General features: G+C 37.9%; 1 protein-coding gene across 2 annotated transcripts in view; it reads right to left on the bottom strand.

Moving 5' to 3' along the window:
• Positions 1–15,889, bottom strand: part of PDGFD (platelet derived growth factor D) — a 230,184-nt gene that overhangs the window by 31,108 nt on the left and 183,187 nt on the right. For both annotated transcript variants that reach the window (XM_004585023.3, XM_004585022.3), the window contains exons 4-5: positions 7,257–7,319; positions 2,613–2,826 (exon numbers count right to left, since the gene is read on the bottom strand). In XM_004585023.3, coding sequence (XP_004585080.2) covers positions 2,613–2,826; positions 7,257–7,319 — 277 coding nt within the window. The remainder of the gene's footprint in view (positions 1–2,612; positions 2,827–7,256; positions 7,320–15,889) is intronic.

Below are 15,889 nucleotides of genomic sequence, written 5' to 3'. Positions count from 1 at the left end.
CTTTCCAGTAATAATCAATAAATCTTTTAAATAAAACAGTAGAAATTATGTTACTGACAGTAGAAAAATGTTTTGGAGATCCTATAAAGTAATTTGGGACCTCATTATCCAGAATAATTTTCCTATTTTGATTATTCTCTGCTGACTTCTTCATTTGCACAAGCCATGGATTTGTCTTCTTAAATTCTAACAGCAGAAATGTGAACTGAAATATTAAAGCTGACTTCTGTGCTTTTGTAACACATGCAGGTGGCTCACCATTGGTGGAATGACAAAGAAATCAGTGCATTTATACAAGTGTACAGACAGTGGGGACTTGGAAGGGTATAACAAAATGGTACAAAGATGCCTTATGGCTACTTCATACAAGAGACTAAAAAATGGAACCTAAACCAACAGGGAAGAGAACTGAGGTTTCTCTATCACCAAATAACATGAAAAACATTGTTTCCAGTACTCTTATAAGGTTAGTTTAGTAACCAAAAATATTCTTAGCAAAGCTACACTACTCAAGCTATGGGGTGAGTTCCTTCAGAAATGTACTGCCACCAGATTATTATCTAAATCCACAAATATCAGTCATACCACAAATATCAATAGACTGTCAAGTGCTGGAGATGGAGCCTGAAAACTCTCTAAAGCAGTGACTTTCTGGCCCAGAGTGGTAGCCTGGTGGCTAAAGTACTCATTGGTTCTAATCCTGGCAGCCCCACTTCCCATCCAGCTCCCCGCTTGTGGCCTGGGAAAGCAGTGGAAGATGGCCCAAAGCCTTGAGACCCTGCACCCACGTTGGAGGCCTGGAAGAGGCTCCAGGTGCCTAGTTTTGGATTGGCTCGGCTCTGGTTGTTGTGGCCATTTGGGATGTGAGTCAGCGGGCAGAAGATTGTCCTCTCCATCTCTCCTCCTCTCTGTATATCTGACTTTCCAAGATAAATAAATAAATAAATAAATAAATAAATAAATAAATAAACAAACAAACAGTGACTCTTCGACCTGGCTGTTTTTAAGGACTGATTTCAAAAGAGACAGAAAACAACACAGAGACCCCTGCCATTCCAGAGTTTATACATCAATGTGTCTGGTGGGAACTTGGCAACTGTAGTTTTTTAAGTTCACTAGGTAGTTTTTAAATATTCAATCAGAATAAGATGCACAGGAAGTCTTGGAATCCTATATCTTGTGCCTTATAATAGTAGCACAAGGGTTACTTTAGAAAGTTGATGGAAATAATTTTATGTTGGTGTAAACTTTTTGAAATTTATACAATCAGGGATGTCTAAAATGTCATGAAAACACTTATTATGAATAAACTTCCCTAATTTAAAATGTTTTTGCAGCAATTAAAAATTACCTTTTACTCTATGTTTCAATGGTAGGACATACAAGATGCTATGATGTTCCAAGCATTCCTAACCTTGTTTAAGGGAAGGATGTGTCTCAGAGACAGCAAAAGGAAGGCAAGGTTTATGATAGATGTGATGTCAAGATATTTTCAGATTCCTAAGTAGCTGCAGCTGATCAATGATTCTCAAACAAGTAGCAAGTGTTAGAGGCCTGGATGGCACTAGGAACAGTTCCCAGAAGTATTCAGTCCACATTGGCAATGGGTAAACGGGGGCAGAGAAAGGATTAGCTACGGGCTGAAAAATGACAAAACTTGGAACAGTAAGTTAGGATTTAAATTCAGGAATCCTGCCTCCATTTAACATAATCAGTGAGAGGTCAAAATAATAGATGTAGGTGACTTAAACATTTTACTAGCTCCAGGAAAGCAGTACTATGAAGACCTAACCCTTGAAAAGCTGTAGTGATAAAAAATGCTTGAAAACAGGCAGAAATTATTGCTTGTTTGTCTAATGTTATTATTTAAGATTTCCCCTTGTGATCGTCCAAACATGTGAACAGTTTACATTCCTTCATGATGGTTTAGTAGAGATCTGAATGCAATAATGTGTTATGTAAAGACAGCCTCTTCTTTGGGCTGAACCCAATCAGAGTTCTGGGCAGAGTCCCGGTGACCACCACAGGCCGTATCCTCACAAAGTAAGGTCACCGGAGGCTCTCTTGTCACCCCTTCGCAGTGTGCTTTAAGTGGGGAACTTGTATTACTAGGATACTTCTTTTTTGGTGAGTTTGACTAAATGTTACGTTTTCCTCATGCTAATCCAAATTTCCTGAACTTTCCAGCTGACCATGTGTTTTCATGTACCTCCAAATTACACCCATGAGGTCTACTTATACTTTCTCTTGAGTCATTTGTAGCCAAAGCCTTTGGCATATTATTTGCCTTCACTGACATTTATCTTCACTTCTTCATAAAATTCAGGCTAATAATGATTCAGAAGCAGGTCCAGATGATCTTCTGAGTTCTCCTCCAGCTCTGAAGTGTGATAGATATTTTTGCTGATTCAATATTTTCTTAGTTCCATACAAATAACACAGTTTGGTCAAAATACAGGCCTTCATTAGACAATTCTATAATTATGGACTGACAGCAATCATTTGATTTAAGTCTATTAAATATGCCACATGGCTAACTCTTACCTGTTTGGTTTTTTTTTTTTTTCTATTGACTCCTATCTGCTTTTGAAGAATTTCCAATCCTCTCTTACCTTTTGACTTACGCTCATGGTATGACCTGCCTCGGTAACGTGGAGCATCCAAATGCAAATTCTTAAGATCGTTTTGCCATGAGCCTGGATTGAAGTGTTTAAGCAGCTCTTCCACAGTATCAAATTCTGCAACTGTTTTGTCCAGAGCATCCGCAGTGAGAGTGGAATCTGTTACTGATGGATTGTGATATGATACGCTGTGATATGGTACGCCCTAAGAATAATACACAGTACTCAGTACTCAGAAGTCCATTACTATTTAACAGCAATCATATGAACATATAGAAGGAAGATAAAGAGGGAGATGATTAAATATCACATCAATAAACACCAAAGAAGCATCACTTGGCATTATCTTGCCATATCCTTAAGTAAGCCATTTTTTGGTAGCATATAGTCATTCACTTTTCTGCAACTCAAAGTCAAGCAGAATATAAAATTTCTAATTCATTTAAACTGTAATGACTTAAAATATGTGGCTAACAGAGAAATAATAAAATTAATCCATCCATTTTCCTGGTTCAAAGTCCAAAATTAGTCATTTAGCAACAAAGAATGGTGGGAATTAAAATTGGAAACTCCTTTCCTGCAAGATTCGATATTTATTCTGTAAGTACATGTTTAACTCTGAAGCTCTCCCTTTACATTGTGCATGCTGTGTGAACAGTGTTTGAATCTTTCTGATATTTGGCACTGTAAGCAATCTATTCACTATCAACAAGAATCATTAACTGTGAAACTGGCTTTGCTGACTTAAGAGGACACACATGAGAAGGATATTTTAGAAAGATGAGTGTTGTAGATGGGTAACTATCCAAGTTGCCAGCAATATATTCTCAAAATATACTTTTGAAATGAGGAACACAACATCGCTGAACATCTAAAAAGGATAATGTAGTTTGTGGAATGAATCCCCACATTATGTTTCCAAGTATTTACTTCACTAACCCTTGTACAATCTAGGGGTAAATGAGCCATGATTCAAATATCTCTGTAAACATTTATAACCCATTAACAACCAAATAGAGAGTGTATAGCCTCAAATGATTTCTAAATGTTTTTAAGGAAACTACCGAACAAGTAAAAATACCCTAAGGTTAAGTATCTCCTATCACTAAGGAAAAACGGAAATTAATGAAAACTTGTTCTTGTGAAATCTAACTGAAATATCCTTTCAAGAAATGATATCTCTAGATCACAGATAGCAATGCCCAAAAGTTATATTCTCATCCTTAGACAATATTTTCTCTCTTTAACCACAAAATCCAAAGGTCAGTAAACGATTAGATGGCCACTTGCTCTCAGATGAATGGTCCTTCTTAAGTAAACTAAGTGAAGAGTGTGTGGGGGCGGGGGTGAGTAAAGGCAGTACTTAATCATTAGTGTCACACTGAAAGCAGTTTTGTTCTTTTGGAAGATTGATTTATTTGAAAGATGGAGTTACAAAGAGTGCATGGGAAGGAGAGAGAGGGAGAGAAAGAGGGAGAGGGAGAGGGAGAGAGAGAGAGAGAGAAAGAGAGAGAGAGAGGTATCTTCTTCTATCCCCTATTCACTCCTCAAATAGCTGTAACAGCCAGGCTGAGTCAGGCGGATGCCAACAGCCAACAGTTTCTTCCAGGTCTTCCACAGAGTGGCAGGGGCCCAGGTGTTCAGGCCACTTTCGCAGCTCTCCCAGGTCATGTAGCAGGGAGCTGGATTGGAAGTGCAGCAACAAAGACATGAACTTGTCCGCATAGGATATCAGCATCACAGGCAGTAGCTTAACATTTTATTCCATACCATCTGCCCCAGGAGCAGTTTTTAAATACGTATTGCGAGGTATAACAAGTGGGAGAAAACAAGGGGTTGGAGAGGTGGGTGGAGAGATGAGACAGATTGATAAGTGTGTCCAATCAGATCTTATGTTTTTCTGTCTGCATTTAGAGAAAGCATACATTGAATTTTCTGTCAACTGTGTCAAAGTAGACATCCTCATCCTAGACAGAACTTATCCAGCTTTCAACATTCGCTTATGAATCCATGTAGCTTCTGCACAGAGAGAACCAAATAATGTATCTGGAGGCACAGACTTTGTCCTATATTGCTAGAAAGGCAAGGTATTTGCTAATATTTCAAGCCAACATAAAAAAGATCTCGATCATCTCATTGATGCAATGGGCTCTTGTTTAGGTGCAGCCCATTTGTTCACCTGCTTCTGATAGCTGAATTATTTAATGTATGTGTTTTCAGGTATGTGTAGCTGACACAAGAGAACTGTCAGTGAAGCACATTGTTTTTATCGCTCACATTTCTTCTGGTGTCACATGAGAGCAGTGGATAACATGTCTAATTCAATAATGTAATTCCAAATCCCCGTTCAGCTTCCATCCTCTTGGATAATATGCAGTCTATTTGAATCATAAGTATCAGACAACTTATAATTAGCCTTGTTTTACAATACTGTAGGTCTGAGATTAAGAGAAAATCAAAATGAGTTGACTAAGGAGCATGAGAGCATACATATGAAAATGAAAATCAATGGGAATTAAAATGCCTCTCTTTTTGTTGAAATAAAAACAGAGTACTAATCAGGCTTTTCCCACACAAATAAAAGCTTCTTGCATAGCTCCAGGGGAAAGTAGCAGTGAGGATTTCTATGGGGTAGCTCTTAACAGTGCCCAGAGTACATGACTAGTCAAATTCCTCTTCAAGATGGTTCCTCTTTTCATTGAGGAGTGAGAAACTGACTCTCTTTTAACATTAGTAGGCTAATGAACCAATCCAAACCATGGGTTAAATGTGAACTTACCAGTATGCACAAGCTTTATTGCTGTTTTCAAGAACTTAGTGCAGTTGACAGAAACATTGTTGATGGCTAAGAAAATATTTGAATTATTGCATGACCTAATAAACCACAAGAACTTTATCTTTGAGGTAAACAAGTGAAAACTTTTATAAGAAAGAACTAACTGGGTGTATTTCCTATTGGTACAGTACACATCTGATCTCATTTGGCTTTTGTTACATAGCTATAAAAAACCAATTCTAAAGTTAACTTATTTACTTTTAAATGATAATAATCTGGAAAAGATGCACCAAAAATGTAAACTGTTCTCAACAACTAAAGGATGGCCTATGAGGAAGTTAGCATTGGGTCCAATTGGACTTGATCCTAGCTTAAAATGTTCTCAAGAAACCCAGTGTGAGACAAACACCCAGGTTGAAAGCTTGTTTGAGGGGTAAGCAGATACTCAACTCAGAACTGATACCATTGGAGTTGTCAGGGCTGAACCTCTCCAAATACTCGCACAAATGGGGAGCCTGTTTCTACCAAGGGCCATTTTTTTGTTTATGACATCTCTAACAGGCCATGCAAAATAGTCAACTTAAAAAGTCAGCCTACTGATTCACTGAACTTGAAGTGCCACCTGCCCTGGCCAGGCTACAGCAAGTGATTCTGTGGAGCTTCCACAGTCTCAACATGCCCCTTCCTAAGATGGCAATATAGCATCCCCCTCTTTGACATGACCAAGACTGTCATTCATCAGCAAAGGCTCCTTGAAGGGAAAGGATGGTTAAGCCATGAGGAGCTGTCTTCCACAGATGCCTGATAAGCCAGATTCTCCCTTGATACCTAGTCTGGGTTGTAGCAGCCGCACTGGAGTCCAGCCTGGGTTGTTCCCATCAGGCTTTTGACTGCCCACCAGTTGCTTAGGTTGAGCAGATTATGCTTTATTTGGACTTACACCCAACTGACAGTGATGACCTTTATCAGGCCAAGATTAGAACATGAAAAAAGCTAGACTATCAAAAGCAACAAAACTCTCTTCACGTGACATTGGAACCCTTGGTCATCTGTCGGCATTCTAGTCTCAGCAGCGACTTCTGGTGAATGAAATGGCACTAGAACCAGCAGCCGAGGAAACCTCATCACATGGGACTACATCACTTTGGGGGCAAAAATCAATTCTATCCCACTTGAGAACCGCAGATGAACTTTTTCCATCTCTTTACTGTTCTGTGCTCTATTGCATTGATTATCTCACTTTTTATTGCTAACTCAGTATTACAAAATGTGTTGGTGAAAAAAAGGTCTGTTCTTTCTGTGCCAGCTAGAAAAGGAGACAAAATACTGAAAAATAACTAAATTTAGAGAAAAATGTGATATTAATCATCATAGTCTCAGAGTCAGTTATGTTTCACAGCCAAGTCAAATGGAATAGTGTACATGCTTGATTTGAATTTAGGCTAAGCTACTATAAACAAAGATTTTTTTCAAGTCTCTAAAGATCATTGAAAATTCAAAGGTGAATAGTTTACTCAGGAACATTCAGAGAGCAATTTCAAAAATCTCCCACTTAAGCTTGGACCATGGATCAGTTGGATACAGTTGATATGTCTGGACAGTGCTTTTGTCAGAATGTTATGCTTTAAAATGACATATAGCTGTAATAAAATACTGAGCATTCCTGGAAATGTCCATGAGAGGAACAAAAGACTGTGAGAGGTAACCCATTGTACTCCCGTGAAACAGAGGAACACATCCTGCTTCAGGTCTGACTTTTCAGGAGCCAAAGGTCGTTAATGCAGCTGAGGTCCTCCTGGGCCTGACCTTAGCCATTCTGTCAGTTTCTTTCACTAGCAACAGAGTAATAAATTACTTACTGAGACAGAGCTTGTGACCGATTCCCAGTTGGTCTCTGATGCTGCTGCAGGCTGGAAATCTTCCTGGAAGGCAAAGAAACATCTACATGACTCAGTTAAATTTCCTTTCATTTCATTATATGCAGTTCAAGCACTTCTACCTTCTGAATCTTCTTCCAAGTGACTATAGAAATAGAGCTACATTACTGTTGGGCAGGTCAGCGTTTGTCCCAAGAATCTCTCCTGATGAACTTCTCTCATTAAAGACATGGAAAGCCATGGTAACACTTTGCTGCATGTACTGGTAAAATGTGTACAGGCACAAGATCAAATTTTAACTCTTCTGTCTACTGGCTGGGTGACCTCATCTGAACTACTTCATACAGTCATTCCCTTTTTATACAAAGTTGGCATAGAATACTTAAATTACAAACTTATCTGAAAGAAATAATTGTGACATTACAAATAGTACTAAATTAAGTAGTTAATATGGAGTAATAATGATAATTATTACTATTGATGTTCACTTGGTTATATGTTCAATCTTGGCCACTGAATTAGTCAATAATACTAGTAACTTTTCAAAGATAAGCTAATTTCCAAAGAGTTGTTCCTGATCTATCAACAAATGTCAGGAAGAAATGCAGACAGAAGAAAGAGTGGAAGTGAGAAAGTACTATCGAACTGAGCCAAGAAGGGACAGTATAGATCTAAGAAAGTTACCCCTGACAGGATAAAAATGATCTTTGATCTTCAAGGGACTCAGAGAAACACCTTAAAAGGCACACTGACCTTCTCTTTGCAATTGATTTTCATGTTAATTACCTCAGAACCAGTAAGCTGTTGAAAACACATGAAAAGGATGACTTCTTGTCACTCTGCCAAGATAAATCACCTTGTTAAAAATGAATGTGTAGTTGGAATTGGCCAGACATCACTGTTTAGTAGTAAATGCAGGGAAAATAGTAAAGAACTCAAAATTGTGATCTCTGAATCCTTCAAAACAGAATCCTCTTACAGGGTCTGATGCAATCGTATCTGCAATTCATTCTAAGTTTTCTGGTTAAAACAAGTGAGTTGGCATGAAGTTATGAATTATGTACAAACAATGGAGTTTAAAAGTCAAAGAAGAGGGTCAGGTGAGAGGGGTTAGTGGCTAACTCCACACCTTCCAAGTGCCAGGATCCCATGTGGGCACTAGTTCTTGTCTCAGCTGCTCCATTTCCCATCCAGTCCAAGCCTGTGGCCTCAGAAAGCAGAGGATGACCCAAAGCCTTGGCACCATACACTCACATGGAAGACCTGGAAGAAACTCCTGGCTCCTGGTTCCTGCCTCCTGGCTCCTGGCTTTGGATCAGCTCAACTCCAGCCATTGCAGCCACTTGGGGAGTGAACCAGGGGACAGAAGATCTTGGTTTCTTTTCAAAAATCTGCCTTTGCAATAAAACTAAAATAAATCTTCAAGAAAAAAAAAGAAAGAAAAGAATACTCCTACATGAAAAGGACACTGAGTTTCCATAGCAGAAAGATGTTTGAAGACAAATGAAAGTTAGCCTTTAAAAGTGGTCTTCAGTGAACAAATGGGATATAGCCAAAGGCAGGGGAGCCAGAGACTTCTTCCAGTCTTGACAAAATTATTAGTGAGACTGATAATGATCTAAAAATTTCTCAAATCACAAAATTTTCACTGCCTCCTTATTCAAGATTTTTTCAGGCACCTACTATGTAATGCTTTCTAAGATGAAAAGGTTTGAAACTACTCCCATACTCAAGGAATTCAAAGTATAAATGCAGAAACAAAGAGGTACCATAACCTCATGTAGGTGCTGTGACACAAATCCGTTTATCATGAAAGCAACAGACAATTATACCTTGAGATGAAGTGACTCAGGAAATATGGAAAGATGATTTTTGAGTGAACTCTTGAAAGTAGATGGTTATTAGTAAGACAGATGGTATAGAAGGTTCAGAGAAAGCTTGGTGCAAAGAAATTATACAGGAAACGCTGCAAGAGATAGGAGAATGTCAATGAGTTATGCTGGGGACACTGAGGTGCCAAAATGACAGACGGGTTGGACATGTCCAAGAGAAGGTTCTCTACATGGAAATGGAACTCGTGAGATATACCCGAATGAGAAATACAGATTTGGGATATTATCCACACAAAATGCAATTAAAGGACATAACGCATTATGTAACTGTGTGTGATACTCGTAAGAGGAAAATTTTTGAAATGTTAGAACCAGAAATTACGTAGTCCAAACTCCTCATTTCAACAATCAGAAAACTTCTTTTCAGAAAGTAAAATTGTGTGCTCTGTGCCATGTGTTAGATATCTTACCGCGAAACTAGAGCTTCTTCCGAAGCTGAAACTGTGCAGTGACTTTTAACTAAAGGCTTGGATATTGAATGTCGGTGGAAGGTTCTAGGAGGACATTTGCTTAGGTGTAAGTTATTTGGACCTATTACCTATAGGCACTGAGTTATGAGACCGTACTTTGTTTTCTTCCATGGATATAGTAAAACCTTTTATTAAGCATTTTAAAGTATAAAGGACTTCTCATTCATAACACCTAGACATGTTTCACAAATAATTTTTAATTTCTTTCATTGGGTTACAGTAGGAGTCTACTCAGAAAGGTTAGTGGAACAAATGTTAAAGGATTTTGCTAAATCTAAAGTAAAATGTAACTATCTTTCCACAACAACATAAAAAATGGATATTTAAAATAAGCCAATTTTCCTTAAAGATACTTAAAAAGTTTCCTGTTATGTGTTGATGCAATATTTAAAATAAACTTTTAAAAGGTAACAATATCCCTTGTAAAAATAAAATACTGGACCAGGCAAGGTGGCCTAGCGGCTAAAGTCCTTGCCTTGAATGCAGCGGGATCCCATATAGGCACTGGTTCTAATCCCAGCAGCTCCACTTCCAATCCAGCTCCCTGCTTGTGGTCTGGGAAGGCAGTCGAGGACGGCCCAAAGCCTTGGGTTCCTGCACCTGCGTGGGAGACCTGGAGGAAATTCCTGGCTCCTGGCTTCTGATTGGCTCAGATCCAGCCATTGTGACTGGTTGGGGAGTGAATCAACAGATGGAAGGTCTTTATCTCTCCTCTTCTCCGTATATCTGACTTTCCAATAAAAAAATGAAATAAATCTTTTTAAAAAATACTAAACCTCCAGGGTTTTTGCCCAGTAAAGGGAATATCAAAAAAAGGAAACAGTTTGATAACTCTACTGTTAATTACAGAATTCAAGCTATCAAGGAAAAATTGAACTAAAGATATTTGCTGAAACAACTTTGAAATTAATACCTAGCTTTTTCATGAAATATATTTTCCAAGACTCTTTATAAGGTTTTTGCAATGCTTATTTCTCATCTCTTGCACCATAAATAACATCCCCAGTTCAAGACACAAACTTTCTGAAATGTATACTGGCTTCCACCCTTGAGTCCACAAGCTATCATCTGCTTCAAGCTCACCAGAAGGAAAGATCTGACTACTGCTTACCTCTGTAACACTATCTGGTGGTGTCTCTGTTTGGTTCAATGTCCTAAATGTCCCACAGGCTCCACTCCTCCTACAATGATCTTCAAATCTTTCACATGAAGCTCCTAGCTTCTTTCTGTTTGAGTTTAAACTGATATTATCCCCTCAGCTAAGGAGACATTTTCCTGAACTGTGCTAGTGGGTGTTCCTCATAATTTATTCTATGTTTAAGTATCATATCTCTAACAGAACCTCACAGAACATTTTGTTTGAAATACCCCCACTGTTAACCTCACCTCTCCTTCTGCTTCATTCTACTCGACCTGCTAAATTTCTTTTAAAGTATTTTCTGAAATGATTCTCTTTGCTTTATGCTGAACATCTCTTTCCCGACTAGGGTGTGTACTCCAGAAAGGTAGGGACTTTTTTTTTCAAATTATTCTCTATGCACTATCCTATTCCTCACTGAGTTTCTGATACACACGCCAATTACTCTGGCTCTTGGTAGGCACTTAGGAAAGGCTGATAGTTTCAAAACCACAGTTTCTTCTGATTGCTTGCTAAGTCATCCTTTTGCTTCACAATTTTAGTATCTTAGATTGCTTCTCTAAGTCCCAGACTCATGAAAACAAGTTCATTTTTCATAGGTGCTCTTAGGGCAGCACTGCTCTTCCCATTACCTTACTGAAAGCTGAAATAGAACAAATAGTGAATAATCATTCAGGATATACCAACCACCAACCCAGTTTATAAAGAACATATTTTTGTTCTTTGGCATAGCACTTTAAAAATCTTGTCCTATTTTTCTGAGAAAAGATAGCACTCTGCTAACTCCAGGAAGCTAATGCAAATTCAGTTCTTGATGTCCTCACCTCCCTCTCCTAAAGTGCTGCATCTTCCATCGGAAAACACAGGAGCTGGCATCTCTGTTCCTTATCACCAACAGCTGGCAATCTTGTACACTTTGGTGCTGTGTGTGAGTTACTATAAATCAGATGTCAGCTAGAGTGTTTAAGGAAGCTTACTGAAGCTCAGTAAGTGCAGTGAATTATCCATCATACTCTGATTATTACTGTGGTCAGATTAGAACCCGGTCAGCTGTTGTATAATTCTCTGTCACATACTCTGTCCAACCCACCAAATAACATCATCTACCATCCTATAATCAGAGGTAAATTAATGTGCATTGTCTTTACCTAGTAAGAAATGACTATGTTATTGATATACGTGAATGTGTATTAAACTTAGGTGTTTACATGAAAATAGTTCATAATTATATTTTGGGAATGAAATTCATCACTTGGCATTTTAAAATGAAACTCAGTGCCTCACTTTCTTATTACCTGGAGAAATTTTGAAATAGTTAAAATGATTCTGAGACTGTCCCTTCTTAAATACTATAGTTTATTGGTTCACATGAGAAAAGTGTTATAAAATAGAAAGTCAGGGAGCTGTATAAAGTCCTAAAAGTACTACTTAAAAATACAGATAACCTGTTTACCTAAGGGCAGTCTGGGTGAGACATTCCTAAGCATGAATGCTGAAAACAGATAACATAAAATTGACACACTTTGCATGTACAAAATACTGTATAAATGCTAAGGAAATCAACAATACAAATGTGAAGCCAAATGATAAACCAGTAAAAACACTTGTAACAGATATAACAGATAAACAGCATTCTTAAAGTGAATTGTTATAAATCAAAACATGACAAATACGTTCCATGATATAGAACTTTTCAATAAAATATAAAATCATATGGTTGAACCAAGCTGAAAATATATTCACAACATAATATTAGCATCAATTTATAGATTGTTTCAATATTTTTTGTTTTATTTATCTACATGTTCTAATGTTTTCATAATAAGTATTTATGGTAAATTTCCATGAGAGAATGGAAAGTAAAGGATGGATTGAAGTGAGATTAATTATTTGCTCATAAAGATTTATTGTTATATTTTTATATATTTTGATCATTATCAGATATGTATTTCCTAGTGGAAATAAAAACTGTGTAGAAATGCTACAAATCAATCACTAAATTGAAAGTTGTCCAAATATATAGACTTGTTGAATAATCATACTTGACCTCTTGAAAGCATGGCTAACACAGTGTGACCTTCTAATGTTTTTAAAAGCAGTCATGTTTTGGTCAAGCTTTGTTTGAGAACAATTTACCCATAGGATGAACATAAATCTCAATAAAATGACATTATAGGCAATGAATTTTTAATAAACAATCTTTGTTACCAAAGACTAAGACAAAAGTAGGATTTTTATTTTCAGACAAGACATCTCCATATAACTTCTCCTTGCAACAGGGTGCCCTGGGTTAATTTCAATGATGGTACTTTGCAACTTAAAGATAACAAACAAGCCAGCCACTCATTGCTTCACTATTGGAAGCCTACACACATTCAGTCACTGGGATGCCTGCAGTGGATGTCCAAAAACATTGTTTTCCTGTCCCTTGATGGTGAGGCTGGACATTTGTGCCACTGGAAATATCTGTTGCCAGGCCAGTATTTCAAATATGTGGAATAATTGGCTGCATACATATTCCTAGATCTGATAGAGAAAACTGTTCATTTTTACCCTAGTGCATCACGCTGCATGTGAACAGAGGAGCTACAGACTCTTCACTACTAGGACTTGTGTTCCACCTTCATGGAGAACAACATATATAAGTTATTCAGAGTTTTTGAAAGTGCTCAACTTATCCAGTCATTATCATCAGAGATAACACACCCTGGGGAAAAATTTAAAAGACATGTTCCAGAATATTTGCCTGCATTTTGAGTAACTTTTCTATTTTATTTGCAATACTCATCAAACCAGTAATTCTGCAAACAATATGGGAAGGCCCTTGCCAGGAGGCTAGGTTCAATTGGCAAAGATATTTAATACAAAAAAGTCAAGAGCACAAGAACCCATAATTAACAAGACTCAAAGAGTATCTTTTAAAGGTAGAGTGTCTTGGGCCCGACAAGTTTGTTCAATGGATAAATACTTCTCTTGCATGCACTAGGATCCCATAAGGGTACCGGTTTATGTCCTGGCTGTTCCACTTCCCTTCCAGCCTCCTGCTTGTGGCCTGGGAAAGCACTAGAGAATGGCCCAAAGCCTTGGAATCCTGCACATATGTGCAACACCTGGAAGATGCTCCTGGCTCCTGGCTTCAGGTCAGCTCAGTTCTGTCCATTGCAGCCCCCTGGGGAAATGAACCAGCAGACAGAAGATCTTTCTTTGTCTCTCCCTCTCTCTGCAAATCTGACTTTCCAATAAAAGTAAATAAATACATCTTTTTTAAAAAAGAAAGTCTTACTGAGAAATGTATTACATATAATTCTTAGATTTATAAGCTGCCTTGAACACAGGACTTCTTGTATTGGAAAAGTATATTTAATTGCATAAATGACTTCACAATTACTGCTTGGAGATGACATACTTACAGATTTTCAGTAATTTACAAGTTAAATTTTACAACGGTTTCACTTATTATTGTCATTATTGGCAAGCTCAATGTTTTAATTTAGGACTGCTAGAATTCACCAATAATCAATTATGGAATCTTGATTCTAATGCAAATGCAATTTTGAAGTTAATTTTTCTTCTTATGCAACAAGAAACTTTTCACGCTTACTAGTTCCTACTTTCGTCATGTTGAACAGCTTATAAAAGTATAATCTACGTGAGTTAGATTGACATTTTGACATTTGACTATCTTTTTTTTCAATCTTTGGACTCTCATGGAACAGCAGGCTTGCTTTTCTACTTGCTATTTATTCAATTCTTTACGTAGTGGACGGTTAAGCCTGTGTTTGCAAAGTGAACTGAAGTATGTAATTGTAAAAATGTTTAAAAACTAAAGGAAAGGAGGAAGAAGGGGTTTAGGGAATGTAGAGAGTAGGGAGGGTAGGATGAGAAGTACCAATGTACACCTAAATCTGTATTCAGAAATATCTGAAATTTGTTCCTTTTCTTGAAATAGGTCATTTTTAAAAAAATAACTTAAAACAAGAACAAAAAGCAATCCTTAGTAGTTTCCCTGGTCAGCTGAGAAAAGACAGGTGAGGAGGAGAGCTGGGAGGGAGGAGAGCGTGCCTGCAGGTGAGGGAGTGTCTGATGCGACAGAAGGGTGAGCACTGCAATTGCGGCTTGTGCATCATGACTTGAGAAAAAACATGATGGTGCTAGAAGGCAGCGATGGAAACTGTGAAGGGAAACTGAAGGTGTGCTTGCCACTCAAGGAAGTCGTAGCAAGGGCTGCAGAAAAAACTGAAAAGTATGAAAGACAAATTTGCTAACAGCTTCCAAGATATCTGATACAGAAGAAATGAGAAGATTTAATTCCCATCTAGAAAGATACTAGAAGAGATCTCTTCGTGGTGTGTTGCTGAGTAGCTAAGTGCAGATTAAAATTTTAGAAACGGTTGAAGAGAATGCCCTGATTAATTTTTTTGCTGTTATTATCTCATTTTATGAAGCTTTTGTGCCAGGCACTAAAGGAAAGCTCTTTTGTACAGAACCTCATTTATAAGGTATCTTTAAGTGATGAAGAAGCAGAATCTACAGTCTTAAATAACTAACCTACAGAAGCCAGTGGTTAGAGATCTCTCCACACAGGGGTCCAGCACGGTAGTGGCTAAAGTTCTCACCTTGCACACGCCAGAAACCCATATGGGCGCTGGTTCTAATTCTGGTGGCCCACTTCCCATCCAGCTCCCTGCTGTTGGCTTGGGAAAGCAGTCAAGGACAGCCCAAAGCCTTGGGACCTTGCACCCATGTAGAAGACTCAGAAGAGGCTCCTGGCTTCAGATCCATGTAGCTTTGGACATCGCAGCTGCTTGGGGAGTGAATCAGCGGAAAGATCTTCCTCTCTGTCTCTCCTCCTCTCTGTATATCTGACTTTCCAATAAAAATAAAATCTCTCCAAAAGTACTTGAAGTTGATACTGATTCTCTGAATCCTCCCATCTTCGCTAACTATTCTTTGCATTTACAGAGGATATTTTTCTGTAAGTTAAACATTGTTGGTTTGTAGTAATTATATGTTTTCATACATTCCTTAAGTGCAATTCAAGAACAACATTTGATTGAATTCATAAACAGCCTACATGTTATTAGGGATTACATTTTTGATACTGTCAAACTATTT

The sequence above is a fragment of the Ochotona princeps genome, chromosome 4, assembly GCF_030435755.1.
Source record: "Ochotona princeps isolate mOchPri1 chromosome 4, mOchPri1.hap1, whole genome shotgun sequence".
NCBI classification, from domain to species: Eukaryota; Metazoa; Chordata; class Mammalia; order Lagomorpha; family Ochotonidae; genus Ochotona; species Ochotona princeps.
This window is presented reverse-complemented; position numbering and strand designations above follow the sequence as displayed.